The following is a 26,342-nucleotide window of genomic DNA, read 5'->3' as shown; positions in this document are numbered from 1 at the left end:
GCTTAATCATAGCTACACTGCGCATAGATAAATCCATTTTCTTTTATATTTACACACACTATGAATTAACTAACACGCCGCGCTAACCTGCCCATATTATGTTGGCTTTATCTCCTTTAATTTGTCTAGAGATTTAAAAGCAATTTTCTCCCTTTATATTGAGAATATGATTGCAATAAAATGTTGGACTAGATCCCAGCTGCAACTGTAGTTAGCTGAGCTTTAAAAAAAAGGATGTGTATGTTAAGTATATGTTTCACTGTATGGACAGTTTTTGCGTAGGACAGCACTTTGTCAGCAGATCAGACACATGTTTAAAAAGTCACAATAGATTTATTGATCCTTCTTAAATGAAAAAAACATGAGATGGAAAAACAATTTGCATATTTTTTTTTGCATAATTGTATATTATCTTAAAAAGAAAAGCAAATAAGGAATACATCTGTCCAGCAGAATCAACTTTATAAAAATAACACAAGTGTAATTACTAGCATCATTCTTTTCAGTGTGTTTTCTATTTTAAGGAAGCATGAACACAAAATATAATTTCAGCTACAGAAATCTAAGCAAAGCAGAATCACCAAAATGAAGGTCGAGCAGTAACTGAATAAAAGGATTAAAGTTGTGTATTCATAAAAGCAAACATCCTCACGTGTGTCATTTCAGATAAAATACAGATATGCTTGTATAAAATAAAAACATCTCATACATGTCCTGCATGCATGCTTCATTGCATTTTTCCATTCGTAAATTGTTCTATTACAATTATTTGCGTCGTGTCCTTATGTCCGAGACTATTTGAAACTCTGTGGGGTTGTGTATTAAATAGCAAGGCGAGCATGAATGCCTCCACATGGAAAAGAATCAGTCCTGTAGAAAATCGACAAACTCACATCAAGTACTCGGGCGAGGAAGGGTTGTCACTGGTGGACCCAGTTTCGTGGTAACAGTTTGCACCGGACAGTTTCTCGCATTTAAGTTTGTATGCGTCCCTCTCCCGCATCAGTCTGTTGAGTTCGTGTTTCAGCTGCTCGACCTGTGACACCAGGCTCGTCTTTTCGTGCTCTAAAATGTGTTTCTGCTGGACGCGCTTGTAGCGGCAGGACTGTGCGTAACCTCTGTTTTTCAGGGTCCGGCGCTTCTGCTTCAGACGCATCACTTCGTCCTTGCTTAGGCCTCTGAGAAGCCGGTTGAGCTCCCTGACGGACATGGACACCAGCTGGTCGTCGGAGAAGTGCGTGTCGGCGTTGGATCGCCGGTCGTGGCGGCTGTGCTGCTGCTGGAGATGGTGGTGCGTACCGACGACCTGCTCCGGCGACTGAGGGGACGAGCTCCCCATGTCGTCTTTCAGATAGGAGTCTTGGCAGTGACTGTTGGGGATACCTTGCATGTCGGGGTGACCCGGAAGGCCCGGGTAGTGCTGGACAGGTTCGCCCAGGTGGCCGTACCCTTCATAGTCGGCCTGGAAAGGTGGCTGGTGGTGGCCGTGGGGCGCAGATGGGTGTCCCTGCTGCGCCGTGGCTCCAATGAGGGCCTCCACTGCGTCTTCGGGTGTCAGGCCAAAAGCTTGTGGATACATTTGCTGAGGGTAGCCCCCGTTGTTGGGTACCCAGAACTGCTCGCCCCCGGGGTTGTTTCTCTGCTCGTTCGGATTGAGATGAGGCGACGAGGGTACCGAGTTGCAAGGTGTGCTGCCAGGAGTGGAGGAGACGGAGTCTGGTCTCTGGAGCTGGCTGCAGAGACCGGTGAAAGAGCGATCCAGCCCCTGCATCGTCTCCTTCTTGACGCCGAACTTCATCAAGTCAAAGTCGTTGACGAAATCCATGGAGGTTTTCTGCAAATGCGAATGCGCCTCGGCGGTCATGTTAAATGGCAAGCTGGTCTCTTTAAAGAGCTCCAAATGTCCACTGATATTTCATGCAGTCAATAAATCGCACTCACTTGGAAAAAAAAACTGGAAGTACTTCCAAACTCTGATGTCAGCTGGGAGAAAAATCACACACGTGGAAAAAAATCACTGCAAAACGAGCTGCCACCTTTTCAAACTCTGTACAGGGTTGCGATTCTGCACCTCGCAGCTTGTTTGGCTTCAGGAGCCACAAACTAAAAATGCGCTGCTGCCAAAGGAGTGGACACACTTCTGCCTGTTCAGGATAAGCGCACTTTCTTCATAAAGCTGCATTGGCATGATGTCACGCCTCCAGACTACACCTCCACGCTGCTCTCCAATCGAAACACGCTCAAGAGGGCTATTTGCATAAAAGCTGCCATGAGTCCCCCCCCCCACACACCCCCACCCCGAGCTGTCCGTGACTGTTATTTGACCAAAACCTATACATGTCTGCACAGCGGCACGTATTCTCCTCTGAAAACTGTTTTCTCTTTATTGCTTGACTTTCCCCCTATTTACATTCAGGGTGATGTATCCCACTTCACCGTTTGGATGTAGTACTACCTATCTATCTATCTATCTATCTATCTATCTATCTATCTATAAGGGCAAGTAAAATATGTACAAGACATACTTGTCTGGTATTACTTAATAAACACATGGGCAAACTGTTTGCCTATTTGAAATGTATACCTTTTCTTTGAGCATTAACTTGGTGAATAGTGGCTTATAATAAGTTCTGAATTTGTGATTATTTATGAGTGATGCCAGCCTGATATCACATAAACGACAAAAAGGAGGCTGCAAGAGTATCCATGGTTAGTACACAGGTAAATACTGACACCCTGTGGGCAAGGTCCTACACTGCAAGAGTCACATCACTACCGATGCATAAATGGTTGTTTTATAAGTGAATATACAATTGTGTTTATTCACAGTTAATATCTTAAGTCAACTGTCTTTTGTTGTTTGATTAATTTTGTTTTTGGGACTTCAAGTTTCCCTCTATTATTCCAAGTTACTCAATTATGAATGATCACAGTCTGTAAGTTCATGAACATGGGTGAAATGTGGATAAATAACCTAAATGAAATTTCACAACAGGTATCAGGAATGCACTGAGACTAGATTTCAGATGCACAACACCTCACGGAGAAGTCGCCGAGGATGGTTTGCATCCTGCTAGAAATCCCTTGATAACAGGTCAGCATCAAGTCTGACACAATGAACAACTGAGTGTCCAGAAGTGATGCAGCAGCACAGGACATCGAAAGGTTAAGCGATGTTCCTGACCTAAAGTGACTCTGTTCAGGCAGCGCTTATTCCAAAGACAGTGAAAGCTTCACTGACAAGATAAAAGGACTCAAGCCAAAACCAATAGAAATTGCCATCGGAGAACAGTCGGGCATTGTTTCAGTCAGTTTTATTTGCAAGGAAGAGGAAAAAAGAGGACACAGAGTGACTGGGCAAGGATTTGTCAGAGACACATGACAGGATTTATGACAGTAGAAGGAGGGCGAAGCCATGTGGTATAGCTACTGCTGATGCTAGGATGCTAACAGCCTGTGTGATTATATTTGTTTCGCAACATGCATACATAAACAGAATCAAGACAAAGATTTACACATCATCAACAGCTCTAGAAAACTTTAGGCCTCACTTTCATGACATACATGGATTTAAACCTTTTACAATCTCCACCAATCGAACAGCTGCTTTATAGCTATAGATAAAGGTCGAGGTGGTTTGGGATTAAGGTCTGCTCAGTGCCACAGGTCTGCTAAGGTATGTAGCTGGCAGGAAGAGCTGCCTGTGAGGATGAACTCTTTTATATCCCAAGGGCCACTTTGCATGACATGTATCGTCATCCACTACGAACTGTGTTAGACAACAGAACACAAGTACTGCTACTAGCACGTTTTTCTAGTTTTGTGTTGCCGGACAACCATATTGTGACCTTTAGAACGTGACCTAATACAGGTTTATCCAATGTTAACGGGCTGACACGTAACCTCATGTCTCCTGGGAAACTGACCCCTTCTTTTCTTTCCTTTTCCCTTTTCGTGCTGCAGATAGTAAAATACTCCAAAAATACATCAAAATGAACAAAACCTGTCAGAAAACATGGTCTACATCAAAACATCCACTAACCATCCATTACCATGGCTGTAGTGGGTCGATTAGTGCTTTTATACAGTGACAACTGTATAACAGTGGACAAATGAAGGATATCATACAGTGCGCATGATCAAAACTGCCAACAGAACAGCTAGTGAGAGTTTCCGTATAAATAAAGCAGTACATTAAAGCAGAGTGTCAACACTTCAGTCGAGATGCCCTCTCTTTGCGGCACACTGCCTGAAATGCTTTATGTCTTTGTCACTCTTTCTTTCTGTATACACAACATCTATCCCACATGTCTAGGAGGGCCTGTGTGTTTCAGTGACTATTTTGTAAACACAAAGGGCCACGAATAAGAGTGAGCTTCACTTACTCTCTAGTCCACCGATAACAAACATGGAGCGAACAAGTAGCGTTAGGAGAAAAACGATGGCTCGACAACATAAGACTGAAGTCATGATCGCAGGAGAACAGCTCAGGTATGGAGGAACCAGGTGATGGGAAATGATTGTGGCAAAGTACATGTTTAATGTCAGACACATGACTAATGCGAAATTTAAGGCTCATGGCTGATTTGAATGCCACTTCAAGGTTGAGGCTTCACGATGGAAAGCTAATTAAGGACAGACGCTACCACCTGCGCACGTATCCTAACTGCTTTGTGGCACAGGAGCTTATAGATTGGCTTGTGAGCCACAAGGAAGCTGCAGATCGAGTGACTGCTGTGTGCCTCATGCAGCACCTCATGGACCATGACATTGTTCACCACGGTAAGAAGCAAAGCACCAAGGAGAGCAACCGGCAAGAGAATGAATGCAAAAAGTGTTACTGTATCTTTCAGGACTTATTTTAAACTGCATGCTGCATTTTTTAGTCTGTGACAAGAGGCTTGTATTCAAGGATGCCAAACTGCTGTACCGTTTCCGCAAAGATGATGGCACATTTCCTTTCAACACAGAGGTGAAAATCTTCATGCGGGGACAGCGACTGTATGAACAGTAAGAGCTGTTGTGTTTACACTGGAAGTCTGTTGACTGTCAATCATACTATAACATGATCAATAAGCCAGAGAGAAGATTACCCATACAGAAACACAGCACTCTTTCATCATATATGCACCGTATTTTGGTAATATAAATAATAAATAATTTAATGATTTAAAGTACCTCCCATGTGTTTCTTAAGTTAGTTTCTTTCTTTCTTAAGTTATTTGCATGTCATGAGAAACCTGATCTGTGGTTTTCACCTTCAGTCTTATTGCGGACAAGAACTCCATTCTACAGCTGAGAGAGGAGCATGGTGTGACATATCAGCGCTCCTTCCCTGGCTGCCAGTTTATTGACTGGCTCCTTCAGAACGGAGAGGCAGAGAGCAGGCGTCGGGGACTGGAGCTGTGCCGCGCGTTGCAGGAACATGGCATCATTCAGCATGGTGAGAGGAGCCCTCGTTTGCCCTTTGATGTACGTCTTTTACTGACTACCAGCAGTGGATGGCCATCTGGGACTTTTGCAATCAGGAGCAAATGCACTTCAATCTAAAACATGTTCCACTCTTGTTTCATGCTCTTTCTCTCACTCCCACCATTAGTGGCAAAGAAGCACGATTTCTTTGACAGCGGCCTACTCTATCAGTTCTGCATCAACTTTCGTCGGCGCAGACGCCTTTCTGAGCTGTTAAGCGAAAGGGAGCAAGACAGTGATGAGAGCGTGGTGGCATCGACACAGGAGGACAACCACCCCGACAGCCCATTTGTTCTACGCAAAAACCCACCCCAGGAGCACAACACTGCTTTCCATTCTGGTAAATACGGTCTGCAACTTTTGCATGCACTTTTTTGTGAATACTTATAATTGAATAATAACTTTCCCACTGACCTAATAACAGTGGGCTCTAGTCAAGACCTGAAACAAGTCACCAGTGGACGTCGAGGCAGCTTGAATTCCCTTCAGCTTCACTCTGCTGGATTTCCACCTCCTGTTCAAATTACCTCAGCCTCAGTAGTGAGATTTAATCCTAAATCAGGCAAGATAATATTCTGACAGATCTTTCAAAATGACAATAAAGTTTTTGTATTTACTACTCTGGGGCTTACTTGTGAAACGTATGTAAAATTATATCAATTTAATGGTTTTACAGTCCTTAAAAGAAATGTCACATGTGAAGAGTTACTGGCTCCTGGTGCACCCTTCATCAAGAAAGTGTTGACGGTGAGTTATGAAAATGATGGGCTACTTAACAACATTTATGTCCTCTCATTAAACTGTATGGATTTAGTATAACCCGACAGTAGAAATAAGCTCCACACATTCTTAGAGACTTAACCTTTAAATTGTAAGCAAAAGAAATGAAATCCTAAAGTTGTCTTACCATGATCCAAGGTGATAGGAGACGCCCTGGGCTGGGGCTTTGTGGTCAGAGGATGTCGTCCCTGTTATGTGCAGGCTGTTGACCCTGGGAGTCCTGCAGCAGCTGCTGGAGTTAAGGTTTCACATATTTAAATCTGATGTTGTAAACTACACATATTTAACACCTAGGAACAAATATAACATATATGACATACTTCTCTTTAGGTGCAGCAGTTTGTGTGCCAGGTGAATGGACAGTGTGTGCTTCACCTGAACTACAAGACCGTCTCCAGACTAGTGATGACAGGACCTCTCACTGTTGTGTTGGAAGTTATGGAGCCACTAGAATGAAAACATAATAAAGTCAAACTATTGTTCTGAACACAGTTGTATATGCTAGAGCTGAATATAAAATATTTTAATATATTTGCATTACATACTATGTGGCCAGAGTTCATGTATAGAAAACAAAAGAACATCTCCATGTGGTAAATTGTATCTACAGCCTATTTACGGTGTATTGACTGCAACAAGAGTAAGAAGGCTAACGTGCGATGGTATTGAGCCTGCTGTGTTTTTATTGATCTGAATTAAAGAACAATTAATTAATCACAGAAAATATATCGTTATTTTTATCACAATGAACACAAACTTTGGGTCATTCCCGCCGCTGCCCTACTGCTCCCTACTACGACTTCCGTCTTTTTGTGGTCGCCATTTTGGATTGAGAGCCGTTCACTCTGAATATATAGCGTTAGCTCGCAAGCTGGCCTGTCCACTGGTGCACATTACAGAGACACTCCGAGGGCACTAGATGGTCCTGGCATTCACCACTTTCTGGGCGTGCTGTTTACATGAATCGTACACCACTCTGTTCAGTCATCCCCCCTCATAGCTAGCAGCTGCGGCGAGGCAGATGTGACTGCTAACTGGTTAGCTTAGCTAGTTAGCTGGGAGTTGGTGAGCATCAGGACGCACCGGCGTTGAAGAGAGCGAACATCACCATCAGTCTGCACGTCCCGACCAGCCAAGATAACTTATTTGTTAATGTCGTGAAAACAGACATTGTAAAGCCGGTCTCCAAACGTATAATAAGGTCAGTACAAAGCATTCTTTGAGTTCATAAGTGAAAAAATAAATCACGCTAACCGGCCATGTATCGTTAGCTTTTGTGCTAAGTATGTGACCAAGCCGACAAGAAACTGCTCATTTTGGCTGATGCATGAATACTTCTGTATAAAGCTGACAACATATACCATACACGCGGACTCCCCAAATCACTGAGACCGTAAAGGTCATGGATGTGTCTTGTGGTTGGGGGTTTCTGGTCAAACCAGCGCTCAGTCTAAGGGCTGAACTGGAGCAAGGACTGAAACAGTACCGGGCAGATCAAGCTAAAGCTGTAAACATAGATAACGACCTTATAAGTTAATGTGTTGGCTGTGATTTATTGAATGAAGGCTGTTCAAAGGGTGTGCCATCCCGTATGAAGTCAGTCTGTTATGATGTCGATGATTGGACGACAGTGTTAATTTACATAACACAACAAAAGAAGAATCGTCTCGCTGTGATTTGTCTGAAGAAGAAACCACCTCAAACGATCAGTAACGTGTTTTGTGTTTGTCAGGAGAGATGTATCAGCTCCCAGTGAATAACCTTACAAGAATCAGAAGAGCCAGGAAACAAGTGAAAATAGCACTTGGAGATATTGGACTGGAGTTCTGTAAGGAGGCAGCAGAGGTGAGTGTATTATGGCGCGCTGGATGTGTTGTACAATAGGAAGTCGAAATTAAATTGTGAAACTTGACTTATAGTAGACCTAACAGATGATTATAATTTGTGTTTCCAAACACAGTTGTGATAATGTTATAATTGTGTGTGTTTCTTTAGAAGAGATTTTATGTCAAATGTGAAGGGAGAAGCAGCTTAGCTCTTTCCTGACCACACTGAGAGTCTCATATGCCAGATTTACTGTGAATAACACACATGTCTCAATCTTTTTTTATTCTGGCCACAGGAGTTCAAAGAGTTTTGCCCAAATGATCAGTTTGTAAAGGGAAGTCTCTGCCTTGATATCTGCACATGGGATCCATCATACTCCAAAACACAGGTAAATCTTATTTATGTGTGAAAGCCTTTTTTAAATTCTTCTGCACAAATCCCCACGTTGTTCTTAATGCCACTATATTTTCCCTGATGTCTTTTAGGAATATCGCTCAAAGCCATTTTGCTGCTCAGAGTGCCCATTTTCTTCCAAATACTACTCAGGCTACAAGAACCACTTTCGTAATGTACACAGGAAACTCTTTGACAGTAAGATCCTGCTCAACTGTCCGTACTGTGCGTTCACTGCAAGCAAGAGAACTTTGGAGACGCACGTTAAAATATTCCACATACCCAGGTCAGCGCGGAACAATTATGGGAGCTCTATTGGAACTGTGGTGGCAAAGGACAATAAAGCTTATCTTGATAGAGCTAGACAGGGCAATGGTGTGGAGAAAGCGATGTACTTTTGCAAAAAATGCACGTTCCGAGACACGCTCTACAATGTTGTGAGAAGGCACATCTACCGGGAACATTTTCAGCATATTGTTTCACCATATCTTGGTATGGTTTCTGAATCCTCTGTCAAAAATGGTGCTAATTCTGTTAATGGCAACAACATCCTCTGTAAAAGATGCCAGTTTTCCACTCGGAGCTACGAGGCTCTAGTACAGCATGTTATAGAGTACCACGAGCGCATTGGTGCTCAAGTGACAACCATGATAGGACATGCTAATGTTGTTGTCTCCAGGCCTCAGCCCTTACCAGTCATGTCTCAGAAAGCTCCTATGATAATTTCTAGGGGCCACACACTTAGAACCGAGCCAATGGCACAATCAGTAATTGGTTATTTAAAGCCAGTGGGTCCTGCTGTTAAAAGTCAGTCTTCCCTCACAGCCAGTCAGTTGCGCATCAAGGTTCCTAGCAACAGCAATGCGCCTGAAAATAGTGTTGCTGGTGTTAACACAGCCCAAACACAGAAGTGGAAGATATGTACAGTTTGCAATGAGCTTTTTCCTGAAAATCTTTATAGTGCTCATTTTGAGAGTGCACACAAGGCAAAAAAAGTGTGGGCACTGGCCAAGTACATCATGAAAATCCACAACTTCACCAGCAAGTGTTTGCTTTGCAATCGCTATCTTCCCAGTGATACACTGCTTAACCACATGCTAATCCATGGGTTAACTTGTCCCCAGTGCCACTCCGCTTTTCACAATGTTGAAAAAATGATGGAGCATGTATCTCAGGCTCACCCTGAAGAGTTTGTTGGACCACCAGGTGCATCGCCTCTAACATTTGACCTCACCATTAAACAAGATAAGTCCAGTAACGTTCAGCTCGCTGTTCTAACTTTTAACATGAAGGAACCTATCAATGGTCAAGATCAGTCTGCACCTGCTCAGAATAACCTTTCACCTCTTGCCAAGCGTTCTTCTCCTAGAACAATTCAGAAGACAAGTGATGCACTTGGTAAAAGTTTGCATTCAGAAATTCACAACAGTGATGTTGGGAAAACAGTATGTCCTCTGTGTTTCACCATCCTCAAAGGTCCAATCTCTGATGCTTTGTCCATGCATCTTAGGGAGCGACATCAAGTGCTCCAAACAATGCATCCTGTTGAAAAAAAGATGACATACAAGTGCATTCACTGCTTAGGAGTGTACACCAGTAACATGGTAGCATCAACAATCACACTGCATCTTGTGCAGTGCAGGGCAGTAGGTAGGAACCAGGCAAACCAAGGCTTCAAGTCTGCTTTGACTCTCAACTCATCCGGGGCTGGCATTCTCAAGAGGCAGCCACCAATGCAGGCCACACCCAACTTCAAGAAGATAAAACTAGACAAGGGATCCAGTAAGATTTCTGGCTCCACCTTTGCAAATCAAGCTGAATCTGATGGCCTTGCTCTGGACCCTAGAAGCTATGAGCACAAGACATACGAAGCCAGGAAGAACTTCCTGACTGCATACTTCAACCGACGGCCGTACCCTTCTCCTCAAGAAGAGGAGAAGCTGTCAGCAAGTCTCTGGCTTTGGAAATCTGACATTGCATGTCACTTTTCAGCCAAGCGCAAGATGTGTGAGAAACGTTGTGAGACCAGAAAGATGTCAGTGCTGCTCGGTTTTGACATGCAGGCTCTAAAGAAAGTTAAGCATGACTTAATTTTTGAGGAAACCAAGTCTGTTGGCCTCTCGACTGGCAGGTCTGGAGGCATCAAGTCTGCTATGCCAAGCAAGCAGCGAGAGACACAAAACTGTAACTCAAAACGCAGCACATGCACAGAGATTATTTCCATAGACTTGGACAGTGAACCAGAAACAGAGGATACACCTGCTGAGAATGGAAATGTCACAAACCAGCATGAGAATGTAGAGTCCATTGTAGAGTCCATGGAGCCAGTGGACCTGACGGAAGAGACAAAACCTGCAGACACGGATGGACCTTCTAAGGAGAAGGAGAGCTCTTTGAAAGATGGAAAAGCAAATGCCTGGATGACATTCTGTTAGATTCCTGCTATTAGTGTGCCTTGGTTGATTAACATTTCAGTTTTAAAGGAGTGCATAAGAAATATAGCTGACTTGGACAATTACACATCACAAACATTTGGTCAAACTGCACAGGTAACTAAAACCCCAGACGTTGACCTCCTAACCAATATTGGAATGAAGAAAAAAATGATTAGTGCATAAAAATATGATGTATGTAAGTAACATTGTATATATGTTAGCCATTGTTCTCAGTTAGTTTCTTCATACAATCCGTTATTCACTGTTTTAACTGTCACAGCATATATGAAATGCTTATACTTCCATATTGTTTTCTTCAACTGTGGCAGAGACCTGTATGATATTGTCATTTCACATCTAGGAAATGTAGGATATGTTAATTGATTACGTACACGTTTTAATAAATATGTTTGTTTAATAAAAAGCATTTTATTGGCAGCCAGTCTGTGCCAGTTATCGTTTGTACCAGATCTTCTCTTCTAGAAGCTATCTTCAAACATTTTGTAAGGAAAACAATGGAGGTTTTAAAGTTAAATAAAATAGATATGTGGAGAGGGAAAGTAATGGCAGATAAGTCTACCCAGATGGGGTATAGTTAGTGGGAGAGGATATGTTTTCACAAATAAACAAAATTTTATAGGTAGTGTTATAGATATCTAATTCAAATAAAAGTGTTGAGCTTCTCACGTTGACATTACTAAACTTCTTACTTACCACTGATTGCTACATTTCCTGATGAAGTCACAAAAGCGGTGTGAACAAACTTAATTTGTTTTACCAACATGTAATAGTTTCAAATGCTTTACAAGCTACTGGGCTCCGGTAAAAATTATTATCTTATTAAAACTAATATTAAATTAACATATTCATTCACCAGATGCGGAGCCAGTCCAGAAATGTGAATGTGAAAGTTACTGTGAAAACATACAGTACACAGTTACATGCCTTACAATGCTTTTGTTGTCATATTGCGGACCTCCTCGTTTCCGGGGTGTCTAACTCGTTGATTGGTTCAGAATCAGAAGGAGGCGGATACGGAAACACAATTGGCCAACCGCCAGCGTTTATCTCTATTCAGGCCACAGAGTCTGCAGCTGCAAAAATGTCGCGTTTGCATTCACAGCAGTATCTTTTAGTAACTCCGTAGGCACATTCTCAACCGGAAAACAACCGTATTGCGGCGGTAAGTATTACTGTCAGTAACGATAACCACATATCAGCTCCTTGGAAGTAGTTTGCAGTTGTTTTTGGAGCGTTTCCTGTGGCCAGTGTAGCAGCTAGTTAGCACACTATGCTAAAATAGGTTGTACCTAACTGCGTTATATGTAGATGGAGATTTAAAGTTGGCATCCAGACGCACATATCTGGAATGAAACACACCGTTATGATTTGATATTATTGGACCTCACGATGCTAAGCTAGAAATGCTGCCAGTTAGCTAATGCTAGTGTGCATTAGCTGATATTTGACGTTATTCTTCAGTGTTGCGCTTATTTTCAAATATCTGGACATGTTTATTTGTCCATTATTTTCCCTTAAGTTTTGTACATTTGGGAAAGTTTGCATCGTCTTACACAATATCGTTGGGTGTAATCACGGCTAATACCTAAAATCCTTGTGTAAATCAACTGCAGAGGCCAGCAATGATAATGTGAGGGAACGAAATGATTCCAGACTGGAAGGAAGACACAACTCAAACAATCGGACTCTTAAGAGATGGATATGCTGCATGGGCTGTAAAGTGTTTAAAAGAAATTGTGTAACTGTATCATCTCTGGTTCCAGGCTGCTGTTGGTGGCTGCAACATAAAGTGAAACCGCTCTAATGTGATGGCTGACGGACTGGGAAGAATGGTTGGAGAAATCATGGTGTCTGATTAGGCTGGCTGTGTGTTTGAGGTTCACAGGGTAGAAATAATGTACAACAACAGAGAGCTGGTGGAGTTCTTTATTAGCAACAGGCTGTCTCAGAGGAACTACCGCACCTGTCTGCTGAGACCACGAGGTGCTGCTGGAAGGACCGAAGAAGACAAGGCCACCTCAGCTGCCAGCAATGGTTTGCTGGTCAACAACACGGGTGTACAGCCCAGGACATCTTGTCCTCCAGGGGGTGGAATAGAGGCTGTAAAAGCAGCTCTTCAGGACTCGGCGAGTGAGTTCGAACTTCTCTTCACACAAGCTTTTAGTGACCTTTCCTCACAGCTTGACATTACACCTGACACAGCCTACCACAGCTTTAAGAGCGTGATGGACGAGGTGTTCAAGGATGGAGTCAACTGGGGACGTATCGTGGGCCTGTTTGTCTTTGGTGGTGTACTTTGTGTGGAATGCGTTGAGAAGAATATGAGCGAGGTGGTTCCCCGCATCGCAGACTGGATGACCATGTACCTAGATGAAAACATCAGTAACTGGATTGAAAGCCAAGGAGGATGGGTGAGTCAGCAGGAGATGGAGATCAATATGCTATATAAGGCACTGTGACACTGTGTGGGGACGTCTCCATCCAATACACGTGCACCGATGCTGACTGTAATAAGCAGATTGTGTATTAGCCATGGCAACACTGACTCAATATAGCGTCTTTACGGTGTTATTGTAAAATTGAAATTCACATTTATTCACACAGTAGGCTTTTGAAATAATTTTTATTGTTGTTATTATTTTTTTTTATTTCAGGACTGCTTTGCTGAGCTTTTTGGGCAAGGTGCCGTCGCAGAAGCAAGAAGATCTCGGGAGACCGTGAAGAGATGGCTGCTAGTTGGAGTGGCGCTGCTAACAGGAGTGCTGGCTGGTGTGTTCATTGCTAAGAAACTGTGAAGGTGCGGCATCCCATTCATCACGACACATCCTGCGTAATGCTACGCCAACATGAATAAAACTGAAATGTTTACATAAGAAGCCCAGTCTGCTTGTGCACTGACAGAATGTGGATAGGCTAAAGCAGTGTGTGAGAGTATCGGTAATATGTAGCTTGGGGAGCTGTTATACTTCTCACCCCTCTTCGTTCAATGTCTTTTTATTTTTTTTTAACGTATAGTATTCCAATAAGGTGATATCTTATGGAAGTACAGATCTAATTATTTAATTGCAATAACATCAGCATGCGAAAAGTATTTTTGGCCGAGTCCCAGACAAAGAAAGAAGAAAGGTACAGGAGATAAGATGCTTGTTGTGTGGGTGCAGAGTTAGCAGATGGCTGATTAAGACCTCGGATAAAGACCCCCAAGACAACCAGGATACAGTGGAGATAGAAAAGGAGGAGGGTTGCGCGATAAACTGAAAGCAGAAAGAGAGATTTACAGTGAACATGGACTTGGGACTGATTGGCTCAAATCATTGGATAACGTGTTGATATCGAGAAATAAGTGATTTTGAAAGCTTGTGGTCAAGCAGAAGAGACGAGAGCAGCAGGAATAGCCGATATTCACTGTACAACAATAGAGATAGGATGAAAAGATCTTCCCTAAGCTTCAATTCAGAGAGTGTCTCTCCACAGACTGGAAGTGCTTTAAATGAACCTGATAAGCTAAAAAGACCGTAAAACAGATGCAGCTGGTTTGATGAGCCTGCTTATTTTTTATTTTTTACTTTGTGCATTAAGGACCAATTTTTATGACTTACAAACTGACAGCTGACAGAATATATAAGTTATATTTCCTTTTCACTGTGTAATGCTCAGCTCCTTGTGTTGGCTGTGCTGGAATTTAAGGCATGCTTAAAAAAAATAAATATATTTATGTTTTGCTCGTGTCTTCGTTTACTTTGGTTGTATGGATTGTCCAAAAAACGAAAAATGCATACCACCACCTGAACATTGTTGCAGACCAAGCACACCCCCATGACAACCTGGTGTTTCCCAGATAAACGACTCCAGTTCCCCCTGCTATCCACTTGATGTAAAATTAAAACATGATCTGTCAGGCCACCTCCTTCCAGTGCTCTGTGGTCCAGTTCTCATGCTTGCAAACTGTGATGCAGCGCGTATTCTGACATCTTTCTCTCATAGCCGGCATGAATATTTTGGATCCAAACACACAGGCCACTCAACATGTGCATTAGTGAGCCTTGGCCGCCCGTGAACCTGTCACTGTTTCACAGCGCTTTTCCTTCTTTGTTCCACTTTATATCGGTACTGACCACTGCAGGCTGGGAACTCACTACAAGAGCAGCAGGTTTGGAGATGCTCCGACCCAGTTGTCTAGCCATTGCAATTTGGACCCTGCCATGATATAGAGAAAAACTTATTTACTTCACCTGTCATATTGTTATGGCTGTGTATATCTCCCATATATAGCTCAGAGCAATGATGAGGATATTAGTGAAATATATTATAAATAACACTGAAATCTCGAGTATTAGAGAAAAAGAGAGTAAATATATTACGTGTTGCCTAAAATATTCCTAAAATGTGTTCAAATAAACACCCAGTTTACATGATTTGCTTTATTGGATCTTGTTGATTCAACATTCTCGGTTTCAAAAGAGTAAATATGCACTGTTCTGTCCTAATTTCAGTTTCACGACCATCATAATGTGCTCCAGCTGTGTAGATGAACAGAGCGCACAGTCACATAAGTGCATGTTATCTCTGAACTGCAGTGTTCAGGGTTTTACATCCTGTGCACAACGTCAGTTAGGAAAAAAACTGGAGCAGCAGTGTCGTCCTCTGGCCACGTGGGGGTGCACGTGTACCACATATTTCATAGACACACTGTACATGAACCTGTGGTAGTTGAATTTGAGTTATAACTAGATGTATTGTGGAACTAACCGTTATTGTGGTTAGGTGATGTTCTGATGTGATGTTCTGTTTTCCCATTAATCCTCCAGGAAGTCCAAATCAGACACAGAATTAGCCCAGGGAAGTGTTAAATCTATCCCATAGAGTCACTTAAACTGATAATAAAACACAATTTACAACGCTATTGCTCAATGTCTCTCATGTTGTAATAGAGTCTACAAGGATGTTCTGCTGCTCTGGAGGATATAACAAGCTGAAAATGGAAAAGAGAAAAGCCCTGAAGTGGCAGGAGAGAGAAGGCCACTAACGGATGGCCTTGTGAGTGAGCTGGAGCAGGCCTGTGGTTGCTAATCTATCCCTGTCATTTGTTGCCATTTCCCCAGAGCAGAGCCGACAGCTGCAACAGATAAACAGTAGATAGAGACAGTTGAGGAAAAGAGTATAAATTATGGATGTGCTTGCCTAATCATCTTGATTTTTTTCCTTTTTTTTTCTCTCTTATACACTTTTCTCGTTCTCGTTTTACTCATTATGATAAGTCCTGTGGAGGTCAACATTGAGTGGTTTTCTCTTCTTTAGTGTGGTTTAGAAAAAGGTTTGAGTAGATATGATAAAAGGCCTCAGTTACTGAGTGACATGAGGGGGTTTCTCCCTCATGTCACTCTGTGAAAATTGATTTCCATCATCAAGGTCTACAGGGAATCAGTGGGGTTAAGACATGTGATGGCTGACTGCTAATGAAATTTAGCACCAAGAAGAAAAACAATTTTAGTGGATTATTATAGGGTTGATAATTAACTTTCCTAAAATGCTTATCATCTAAAGTTCTGTTTAACACTTTATCAGATATCCACTCAGTGGTGCGTGTCATGCAGTGGGTGGTGGGCCCAGATGTTCACAGGGCAACTCTCACCAAGATGAAGCCAAAAACATAAATGAAAGTCTTATTTCTCCTTGACGTCTGCAGTGAACCGTGCACAGATCGACTATGAAAACACACGCGCGCACACACACACACGCCCGCACACACACACAAACGCAGGTACAAGATGAATGGTAAATAAAGCGTAGGTCCCATCATATTGGTTTTGAAACCTGTGAGTAAAGTAAGTGAGCGCTCAGGTACTTGAAGCAGCACTTTGCCGGCCTTCAGATGAGTCCGGTGATATGTCTATTTGTCTTTGTTGCACTGTTAGTGCACAAAGTGGCCCTCACTGACTAACTGACAGGGAGGGTGAGAGTGGCTATGCCAGCAGCAGGTGGATGGTTTGGGGTCTGTGGCCTCAGTGATAACTTATCAGCCATCCCCCAGTCCTGAGTGAGCAACCCCTGCCCTGCTGCTCAGCATAAAAACACACTACACATACATGCTACTGTGCTGTGTTTACTGCATGACATTTTTAGTAAACTGTTATGGAAATACCAATGGATTCAGTTCAGCGGGATTGTGTTTTTGCGTTGTGTGGCAAAGTTTTGTCACAGAAGTTTACCTAAACAGTCTAATCTAATCTGATCTAATCTAATCTAATCTACTAAAATTTGGCCACAAGTGTGATTAACGTGAACAACCTCCTCTGGTTTATTGAGTGGGATTCCTCTTTATAAACATCACAGTAGCTCAGATTATAGGAAAATTGAATAATCACACTTATATTTTAATAAGATTTCCTAATATTAAGACATAGTCTTTAACATAAAGACTCATATTTTTGTACATGCTTCTCATCCAATACATTTCAGAGTCTACTGCACAAAATTGATCCAATTTATTTTTAGCTAAAGTTTGCTTTAAATTTTGTAGGATTAAAATATTTAAATATATCGGCTAATAATAGATCATGCATTGTTAGAGAACACAGAACAAAGACAGAAGCAACCATACATTAATTAACCAGTATAACAACCAACTTTTAATGTCATATAGCCTATAACCATGCAGCTCTGACAGGGGTTCATCCTCAAACGGAAATCGTATGTAGTACTTTTGAATGCAATGTTTTGCATGCTGGTGTATTTTTACACAGCGGTGAGAAAAAAAAGTGAAATTGCTTCTTTCACTTGAGTAAAAAATCCAAATGCTGATCATCTGTAATGACACAGAGAACACAAGCCAAATCCATTTCACAGGCACATCCAGACGCAGATCATTTGATTATACTTTCACTAAAATCTGCAGTGTAATAAGACTTCAAACCGGCATATGACACACTTACAACCAATGATAGAAATCGCATATTTTTACTCACTCCACTTAGTTGTTTCCAATGAAGTGTCAGTGTTGTGTTCATTTTTATTAATTCATGTTTTTGTCATTGTTTTATTGCTTCGTGTGTAGCAGAACAGGAACCTGCAGTAAGTTGTGAGGGAAATTTAAATGTCCAAATTTAATGTTACTTTTAATGTTATCTTGTATAATAAAGGAAAAGAAAGAAAATGACGGAAAGAAACCCAGTTCATTTCACAATCTAGGAGCACTGACTCCTCAGCTTTCTTCAGTTTATGTATTTAGGAAGAAATAAGACACACATGAAGAGCTGTGATGTGATGTTCTGATCTGTGCATTCAAGCGTGGCACGAAAATGGAAAACTGATGTGTGAAGGAAATCCCCTTCTAAGCACTTTAACAGTGATGAGTAATAATTAAAAACACAAACATTACTTTGTGTTGATGAGCAGCTGGTAGTGCTGGTCTAAATATAAAACCAGGCATAAGTGTTTCACATTAGTTGAGTGTTTGTCACTTCTGCGGAATGGACTATTTGCATACCCGCTACCTACAATTACACTGTCAAAGTCTGAGCGCCGCCTGCACAAAGACACCACTGTACCTGAGCAGGGGGAGTACAATAACACCACTCAGGAGGTATTACTGCGGTCAGGTCACAGAGTTTAGCAGATGAGCTGACAATTCAAACAAAAACAAAAGCCTTCATAAGTCCAACAGGACTCCAAGTCACGCATTTTATTATTTTCTCTGTAGGGTTTCAATATGGTCATAGCAATTATGCAAATACAAAACAGACCCACAAAGCACAAGACTAGAATATAGCTTCAACAACAGAGGGATTGTCACACAGATGCGGCAGTCAGATCAGATTTGTGTTTGTATTTACAGCTGAAAGAATCCCCTTATCAGTGTTTATATGTACAGCAACCTCAGTGTGTGACTGAATTTATCTCATCAACATAATGTCAACAAAATATGTCTTATGATGAAATACAGTGACAATAAACAGAAAGCTCTGGTTACATGACATCCATGGTAGAAACAGATTTGTACAACTCCACACAAATAACTGGCAAACTAACAAGCACGCTGATTCCTGAATATATTTATGTACAGGGGCCTGTTCGGTTACGTCACACCAGAGTGGGCACCATGCCAGTGTTGAGGTGGTGTGTGTACGGCAAGCCGGCGGAGGGGTGCAGGGGGGATGGTGTGGGGATGAGGTGTGGCGCGTGGCTGTAGGTCAGGAGAGTCCCGGGGCCGAGGGAGTAAGGCCCACCGTTGTCCTCCAGGGAGGGCGGCTGAGCCACATCCGAGTACTGCTCCAACAAGGCGGCCTTCTTGCTCTTCTTGTTCTTGTTGGAGACTTTTCTGTTACGAGTTTGAATGCCATCCTTCTTCATCGTGAGAGGCCGGTTGACCTGGGGAAAGAAAGAAATTTTAATGCTCTGGAGCAGTTATATAAAAAAACACATTGTGAGTTTTATCCGGATGACTGACTCACATTGTGCAGTTTAAAGTAGAGTCCACAGGCGTTACACACAGGCTCTCCGTTGGCGTTGCGTCTCCACAGTGTTGTTGTGCTTGTGTGACAGTTGGCACACAGGGTACCTGCACGCTTGCTGACAATCTGAAACACAAAAAACAATCAAGGTTTCTGAACTACTCTGACAGCGACAGGTGATGTATCTAATGGTTAACTAGGGAGCAAAGACAGGGACGTCTCAGTGTGTCATACCAGTCTCTTCTTGGGCCGGATTAGAGGTCTGTTCTGGCCGTTCATCTTGTGGTACAGTCCACAGGCATTACACAGGTAGTGGCCTGTACCATCCCGGCGCCACAGAGGGGTAGCTGTGGCTCCACAGTTAACACACTCTCTGGCCTCTGTTTAGAGTCAATGACAGTCATCACTCACTGGATAATTTATTATTTTATTTGCAGGCTCACAATTGTGACGTAAGTGTAGCTATGAGTTTCCATTTTATGAGCACTTTTATTGACAGAAAGTACATTCTTGCTCTTAACATTTCTGACCATCTACGGTTCCATGGCAGCTACCCATTTACCGAGATATGTTGACTTTATAAAAATCTCCAGAACAGCCACAACACAATGTTTCAAAACTCAAAAATGAACTTTCCATCGCATTAGAGGTGGTGTTTTCTCTCAGTGTATCCTCACCTGGAGTGGATATCCTCATCTTGTTGCGGAGTTTCGGGGAGTACGAGGGGCTGATCCATGCTCCAGGGCTGGAGTAGAGGGCAGCCGAGCTGTACTCCTGTGGGCCGCTCATGTATGAGCTGTAAGGGCTCAGCATGTGTGGGTGGGACGACGGAGTGTACATACTCCCAGCTGCAGGGGTCAGGTTCAGAAAGCTGTTGCTGGCCCCTGGCCCTCCCAGTGGGCTCAGGCGTTCGGCCTTCAGAGCCTCCTGAAACCGGGGGCTCTCCCTGCCCTCTCTGCTTGGAGACGAGTATCCATCTCTGGAGGTGGAAAAAGAAGAGGTGACTCCGGGGGTGTAGAGCGAGGTGGGAGTGTGTGAGTGCAGAGACGTCTTGGTGAGAGGGCTGCTGCTCCAAGTGGACACCGGGGTGTTGTAGGGTGAGCTCACGGAGTGGCTGGGCGGCCCATCCAGCAGCTGGAGGTTGCTGAGGAAACTAGGTGAGCTGAACACTGTTCGAACTTTGGAAAGAGGGACAGGAAAGAGCAAGTCAGATCATGATTTAGAGCATGGGTGAGGAGATGGATTTGCTGCGTGACAGTGGGTGGAGACACTGACCAGAGCTGTGTCTGTAGGTGGAAGGCGCTCGGCTGTGGCTCGGGTTGGGGAAGAAAGAGGGCAGGCCGGTGTAGTCGGTGTCTTGGCTGGAGAAGAAGGCCTCACTTTCTTCACCTGGAGGCAGCAGGCCGGGATCCGAGGAGAAACTGGCTAGAGGGTCTGAGCTGAGGAGAGCTGGAGACACCCAGTGGGACTGCTCTGAAGAATCATCCATCATGATAGAAAACCACTCAGCCTGTGAAAAGACCATAGTTTGTAACTATTCTGAATTGTTTAGTCTCTAAAAGGTGTTTTCCCAGAATTGCTCAGCAAAACTTGTGTGCAACTGTTTGATTGACTGTTCATTTCCAGTAGTTAAAGTAATTCATTAATTATTGCAGCACTCTTTACACCTTTCCTGTATTGCATTTGTGTGTACAGTTGACACACAGAGACTCTGTATGGTGTATATATACTGTATGTGCATCTGTTCAGCTTTGTTGTCCTGAAATTGTTCTTGAAATTGTGTCTAAGAAAAAAAAAACACACAGCCAGATCCTCCGTATGTTTACTGACACGGCTCAGCTGTGTTAATTCAGACGACAGAGGCTTTGACTTTGATTGAAGCAGATGCTCTATCACCAAGCTCTTCACCTCTCGATAACCAGCGAGACTTGAAGTTATCAGGGACAAGATCTCTCGACAGCACGCCTTTTTGAACTTCCTTTTCTAGGATCCTCATTTGACTGTGGCCGAAAGTAAAAACTAAAAATAAATGGGTCTATAAATGTAGTGATGCTGCCAGTGACCAAACAGTTACTAAGTGGCCTTAATACAATAGGTGTGCCAGTTAGAGGAATGCAAAAGATATGCCCTGAGGGATGCCTGCAGGGTGGACAAACAGCACAACGCGCGCACACACACACACACACACATACACCGAGCTGTGTTTGCATGCAGATATTTTAAGTGAGAGTACTCACAATAGTGTACCACACTGCTCAGAGGATTATGAGAGATTCATACACCAGTCTGAACTGGTGTCATTAAATAATTATTTCTTTTTCAACATATTTTCAATTTTTATTCAAAAATAACTCAAAGCCATGATCCAATCTTTAGCCTGTTGAAGTTGAAAAGCCCGTTTGCTACCCTTTTTCATAACAAGGCTGCCGCTTTACAACACTGGCATGACTCAAATGGGTATGATACTGCACAATGTTACGGTAATACGCTGCGCGTTGTAATAACAACCAAGGCCACTCTCGCTCAGTATCTTTAGAGGGAAGCGAAGAGGAAAGAGAAGAGGCTGATAGTGTCTGATAAAGTCTGAGAAAATCTGATAGACGGCCTTATTATAATGCTAAATATAGCCACCTCCACTGATACAACACGACCCTGATCTCATCTGATTAATAGAAATTTGTTGGACCAGAAATGTAAAAACACAGCAGAGTGAGGCGGCGTGCTGCAGAGGGACGATCGAATGAGGCTGATCAGACTAGACTAGAAACAAAAAGAGGCGGCAGGAAAAAAATCATTTTAAACTCACCACCCTTTAAGAAACACACAGTTGATTCACCTAAATATATTTCTCTTACTCAAATCTTGTATATATATATTAAAATCTATATCTGTACATATGTAGAAAACAATTAGATGTTTAATTTAATTTAATTTAATGTGCAGGACTAACTGTTTTATTTTGGAAAAAATTAATTCAACTACCAGTTATGTAATGATCAAACCAGAATTACAGTTGTGTAGATCTATGGAAATTTGTTGGAAACCTAATTTAAATAAAGGATAAATGATGAATTTAAATAAAATACCAAATTGGAGAAGAATCGTCACTGCCATTGAAAATGAAACGGAATCTGTGTCATGTCAAAGCAAAGTTCTCACCTCTCGTATCTCTACAAGTCACAATCGATCAAGCAATAAATGGCCTGAGGTGATCAGAATCCACTCCAGTGAAAGTTTCAAATGCACCACCAACACAATTATTCATCACAGATAAAGCAGATTATACACGGGCCCCTGCTGAAGGAGTCACAGAGCTGAGAGGTCACCTACCTGAGACGATGCCACGAATGAGCGAGGAGAGCAGAGGGACTCCGGGTCAAAACTGTAGAACCAGTGGAAGTTGGCCCAGCTCGACTGTCTACCTCAGCGTAGGCTGATGGCTACAAGAGCAACTTCTCCAACCACCAGCAAAGTTTAGGGCTATGAGACAGTCCGTGGGAGGGGTTGGGGACAACTTTTTTAAAAGACACACCTCTTTGGTCCAGAGAGAAAGAGCTTGCATGAGGGCCGATGTAACGTATTTTACAGGCACCCATGAATTCCAAATCATATTTAGCAGTGCAATTTATCTACAAAATACAAATAATCTTCGTCTTATCAGAGTTTTGTGGCATCTGAAGCATACACGCAAGGTGAAGTTGTCAGCTTTAAATCTTAGTTCCTCTGCTCTTCCTTTATGGCTGTGTGCGCTGCTTGTGTAGTATTGATAACATGTATGTATCTCTGATGATTTCCACATAGGAAGCGCCGCATATAAACAGCGTATCAGCACCAAACCAAGGCCATTATCAAACCAGTACATCCAGCTGATGGACTGACATAAGCAGCCTGGGTTGAGTTATGTATTTTTATGTGTAGGATTTAAAGCAAGCGCAGATGTGAATGCAATAAAAAGGGCATAAGTTCCAGGCAGGGCAGAGAACCCAGGATGGGAGCTTTTTGTCTGTTGATTGAATGTGCCTACTGATAAGAGCAAGCCCACATGGAAAAGAGTTTGACAGACATTTGAACAAAGCAAATATAAAATGCAAAGACTCAATTTCTTTGTGGTCCAGCAAAGCTTGGACTGGAACACAGTAATGCAAATCGGGAAAGGAGCTGCAATCATAGGGGTGAGATATGGTCTGGACACGGCCTGGCAGCGCACAAGCCTGACACTGTCTCAGTCATTTGATAGTCAAAGCAGCTCCCTAACTTTCCTCTCTCTTTGTTCATTTACAGTTTTCAGGGAAATCAGGGGAGGAAAACAGTTGGGATGAATCGGTGCCCTTTTTTTTCTTTTTTTTTTTTTTTTTTATTCAACACTGTGCCTTTTTCCACCATTTAAAACCCCACAGCAGTTAAATTGAAATGATCCTCACTAGGCAAGGCAGTGAGACCCAGATAAACTTCTATCAGTTAGGCCAGATGCAAATCAATACGTGCTTCGCAGTAACTGTGGCACAAAATTTTAACAGAGTTACCCATTTCCCTAAACATCCCACTCTTGCTTCGGTTGCTTAACACATAATTCTCACCCAACACCAACAGAAATAAACTGCTGAAAATAGCAAAGGTCGGCAAGGTCAACTCCACAGAACTGTTGAGTATCAGGGATGGGTATCAGGAAACAAAGAGTCGTACTAAAGTTACCTCTCCTATTCAGGGCTACTAAGGACACTTGGTCTGTCTTTGTTTTAGGGAAAACTTGTAACATGTATAGACACCAAGGAAGGCTACTGGGTAATCAGCTTACAATCAAACTCACAATGATAACAATAACTTCATAATACAACCTACCATAACAGACAGGTTAGAGATCTGACTACAACCCTGGTCTTCATCTCTATAAATTCTATCTCAAATAAAAATAAATGGATCTATAGATGTATAGTTCATAGATCTGAGCAGCTGAGAACTCTACCTTGCCTGTGGCATGCAGGCATGAACAGCATAGATAGGAAAGATAATGAGGGATGCTAATTTATTGTGTTATCTACTTAAATTCATTTGTTTTTCCAGTTGGCTTAAACGCTTTTGTTTCCAGTTATGGTTTCATGTAAATGGGAATGAAATGAACACAGCAGCCTGTGTGAATGAGTGCAGTATTCTGACACAGGGAGTGAGATGAGGTTTCTGTGGCAGTGTGGACAGCTGGGCAGGGATGTGGCTGCCGCCGCTGCTTAGGCGGGCTGCTCTGCTCTGATAAGAGGTTATCAAGATGAAAGGAGGAGGCCAGGAATTAGGCTGCATGCCCGCCGCCCGCTGTTACACAGACAAGGCCTCAAGGCATGTCAGTGGTTGTGCCGTGTAACTCAGGTCTGTGTGCACACCGACAGTGACAGAGACGCACGCTTGTTCTGTTGACGGTATCTCAACAAAAGCAGTTTGGAGCATCTTGTTGGACAGTTGGGAAGTTGTGTGAGCCCGTTGTTGCTGGGTGATGGATGGCATTGTGTGTCACCAGTGGACTTTGAGGACAGCTCTCTAATTCCCAAGAAACTGGCTTCTGTGAAGGCGGTGGTCTTATCTCTGCAATGCAGGACTGCAGTAATAGTGCTATACCCAGGAGAGCTCTCTCTCTCTCTCTCTCTCTCTCTCTCGCTCTCTCTCTCTCTCACACACACACACACACCCACCAATAAATGCATACACTGTCCTCCCCAGCGATACATTTTCTGTGCTTTGATTACCTTTTTAGTGGGTTTCTTGGCACATGAGTTGGCAAGATCTCCACGTGATGTTATGAGTGTGTGTCTCTGCAATGACTAATAAAGCACGGCACTATAATTATGGTATCAATGCTCTTTCCATGGCTGACTTTGTGTAATCTCAGTACGCTGCACCTCTGACGGTCTAAACAGATTTGCACGAATGTGAGCTGAGTGAAAGCAATATTTGATGTTTGTTGTTTTTACTGATTACTTTTTATTTGTTGCAAACTTAAGCTTAAGAACTTTTCTGACGACTTGTTCTTATTGTCAAGCTCCGTGTGTGACTGTGGATTTAGTGGGCAGCAGTAATTTTATTCATTATTTGTAATGTTACACTTCAGGGCTTTGATGGTGGAAAAAATCACTTCACTCCACATGAACTAACTGACTGTAATACACCATGTATTGTGTATTAGCTGTTTTCTGCTCATCACTGAAATGATATGATCTAATCGAATCAGCTTCATTTGCCATATGTAAAGTATATTTACCCACATACAATTTGTTCTCAGCATTTAAGCCATCCAAGAACTCCAAAAGTGTCATTTTTAGTCAGCATCACAACTAATGTAAGTATTGTAAAAGACACATACTGGACATCTTTGAGAAACGTGGGATCTCCACACAGATGAGATATACTCACATTCTAAATGCTGAAACTTGATTATTTAATTGTGTTAGCTGTTTATTACTTACTTATTTTACTCGAATGTTAGGAAAGGCTGAAACATCACAAAATTGATTTTTGCCTCTTATATGTTTCCTACTTTTCTACAAATTGACATGAAATCTGAGCATATTTAAAGTTTCATTAAATAACACAGTTTCACATTCAGCTGAAAAACAGGACAGCAGTTTACACACAGAAAGTAAAACCGCCTGATGGTATTAGTGAGGAAAGGTGAATCACCTGAGGCCTATACTGCCCTCTAGTGGAGAATAGAGACATGAACTTCAGTAAATAACATCCTAATAGATTTTTATTTGTATATATTAATTTTATATATATATATTTTTACTTATAATAAGAATAGTAAAACGTTTTATTGTCATTGTACGGCGAAAAACAACGGAATGGAGTTTGTCAGCTCTTTGGTTCAGGAGCAATAAAAATAGAAACTATAACAGCATAAAGATATATAAAAAAAAATTATAGCAGCCATACACAATAAAATACAATATATACAATAAAAGCACACAGTTGTACACTA

At 42.3% G+C, this 26,342-nt stretch overlaps 5 protein-coding genes across 6 annotated transcripts; 3 read left to right on the top strand and 2 right to left on the bottom strand.

Moving 5' to 3' along the window:
- Positions 1-331: 331 nt before the first annotated feature.
- mafbb (v-maf avian musculoaponeurotic fibrosarcoma oncogene homolog Bb) lies at positions 332-2,114 on the bottom strand. Its single transcript, XM_084542835.1, has one exon. The coding sequence runs from the start codon at positions 1,862-1,864 to the stop codon at positions 890-892; it is 975 nt and encodes a 324-aa protein (XP_084398961.1). The 5' UTR covers positions 1,865-2,114; the 3' UTR covers positions 332-889.
- Positions 2,115-4,405: 2,291 nt separating this feature from the next.
- On the top strand, positions 4,406-6,876 carry LOC311486827 (DEP domain-containing mTOR-interacting protein). Its single transcript, XM_084542843.1, has 9 exons — positions 4,406-4,491; positions 4,604-4,782; positions 4,887-5,010; positions 5,265-5,443; positions 5,600-5,812; positions 5,897-6,034; positions 6,149-6,219; positions 6,391-6,495; positions 6,583-6,876. Exons 1-9 carry the CDS (start codon positions 4,409-4,411, stop codon positions 6,706-6,708), a joined length of 1,218 nt encoding a protein of 405 aa, XP_084398969.1. The 5' UTR covers positions 4,406-4,408; the 3' UTR covers positions 6,709-6,876.
- A 215-nt stretch (positions 6,877-7,091) lies between these two features.
- adnpa (activity-dependent neuroprotector homeobox a) lies at positions 7,092-11,349 on the top strand. The gene is made up of 4 exons (XM_084542823.1): positions 7,092-7,453; positions 7,985-8,097; positions 8,375-8,467; positions 8,565-11,349. The coding sequence occupies exons 2-4, from the start codon at positions 7,990-7,992 to the stop codon at positions 10,905-10,907; spliced, it is 2,544 nt and encodes an 847-aa protein (XP_084398949.1). The 5' UTR covers positions 7,092-7,453; positions 7,985-7,989; the 3' UTR covers positions 10,908-11,349.
- Positions 11,350-11,461: 112 nt separating this feature from the next.
- LOC311486823 (bcl-2-like protein 1) lies at positions 11,462-14,656 on the top strand. 2 transcript variants are annotated; one of them, XM_084542838.1, is made up of 3 exons: positions 11,462-12,090; positions 12,692-13,339; positions 13,583-14,656. In XM_084542838.1, the coding sequence occupies exons 2-3, from the start codon at positions 12,824-12,826 to the stop codon at positions 13,721-13,723; spliced, it is 657 nt and encodes a 218-aa protein (XP_084398964.1). In that variant the 5' UTR covers positions 11,462-12,090; positions 12,692-12,823; the 3' UTR covers positions 13,724-14,656. The 2 variants fall into 2 exon arrangements, with proteins under 2 accessions (XP_084398964.1, XP_084398965.1); XM_084542839.1 differs by having other exon boundaries at positions 11,462-13,339.
- Positions 14,657-17,534: 2,878 nt separating this feature from the next.
- gata1a (GATA binding protein 1a) lies at positions 17,535-22,848 on the bottom strand. The gene is made up of 6 exons (XM_084542830.1): positions 22,709-22,848; positions 20,654-20,888; positions 20,056-20,556; positions 19,613-19,758; positions 19,379-19,504; positions 17,535-19,295 (listed from the first exon to the last, which is right to left on the bottom strand). The coding sequence occupies exons 2-6, from the start codon at positions 20,868-20,870 to the stop codon at positions 19,008-19,010; spliced, it is 1,278 nt and encodes a 425-aa protein (XP_084398956.1). The 5' UTR covers positions 20,871-20,888; positions 22,709-22,848; the 3' UTR covers positions 17,535-19,007.
- Positions 22,849-26,342: the final 3,494 nt, after the last annotated feature.

The sequence above is a fragment of the Chelon labrosus genome (assembly GCF_963514085.1).
Source record: "Chelon labrosus genome assembly, chromosome: 4".
Lineage (NCBI taxonomy): Eukaryota > Metazoa > Chordata > Actinopteri > Mugiliformes > Mugilidae > Chelon > Chelon labrosus.
The sequence above is the reverse complement of the archived record's forward strand: the minus strand, read 5'-3'. Positions and strand labels throughout refer to the sequence as shown.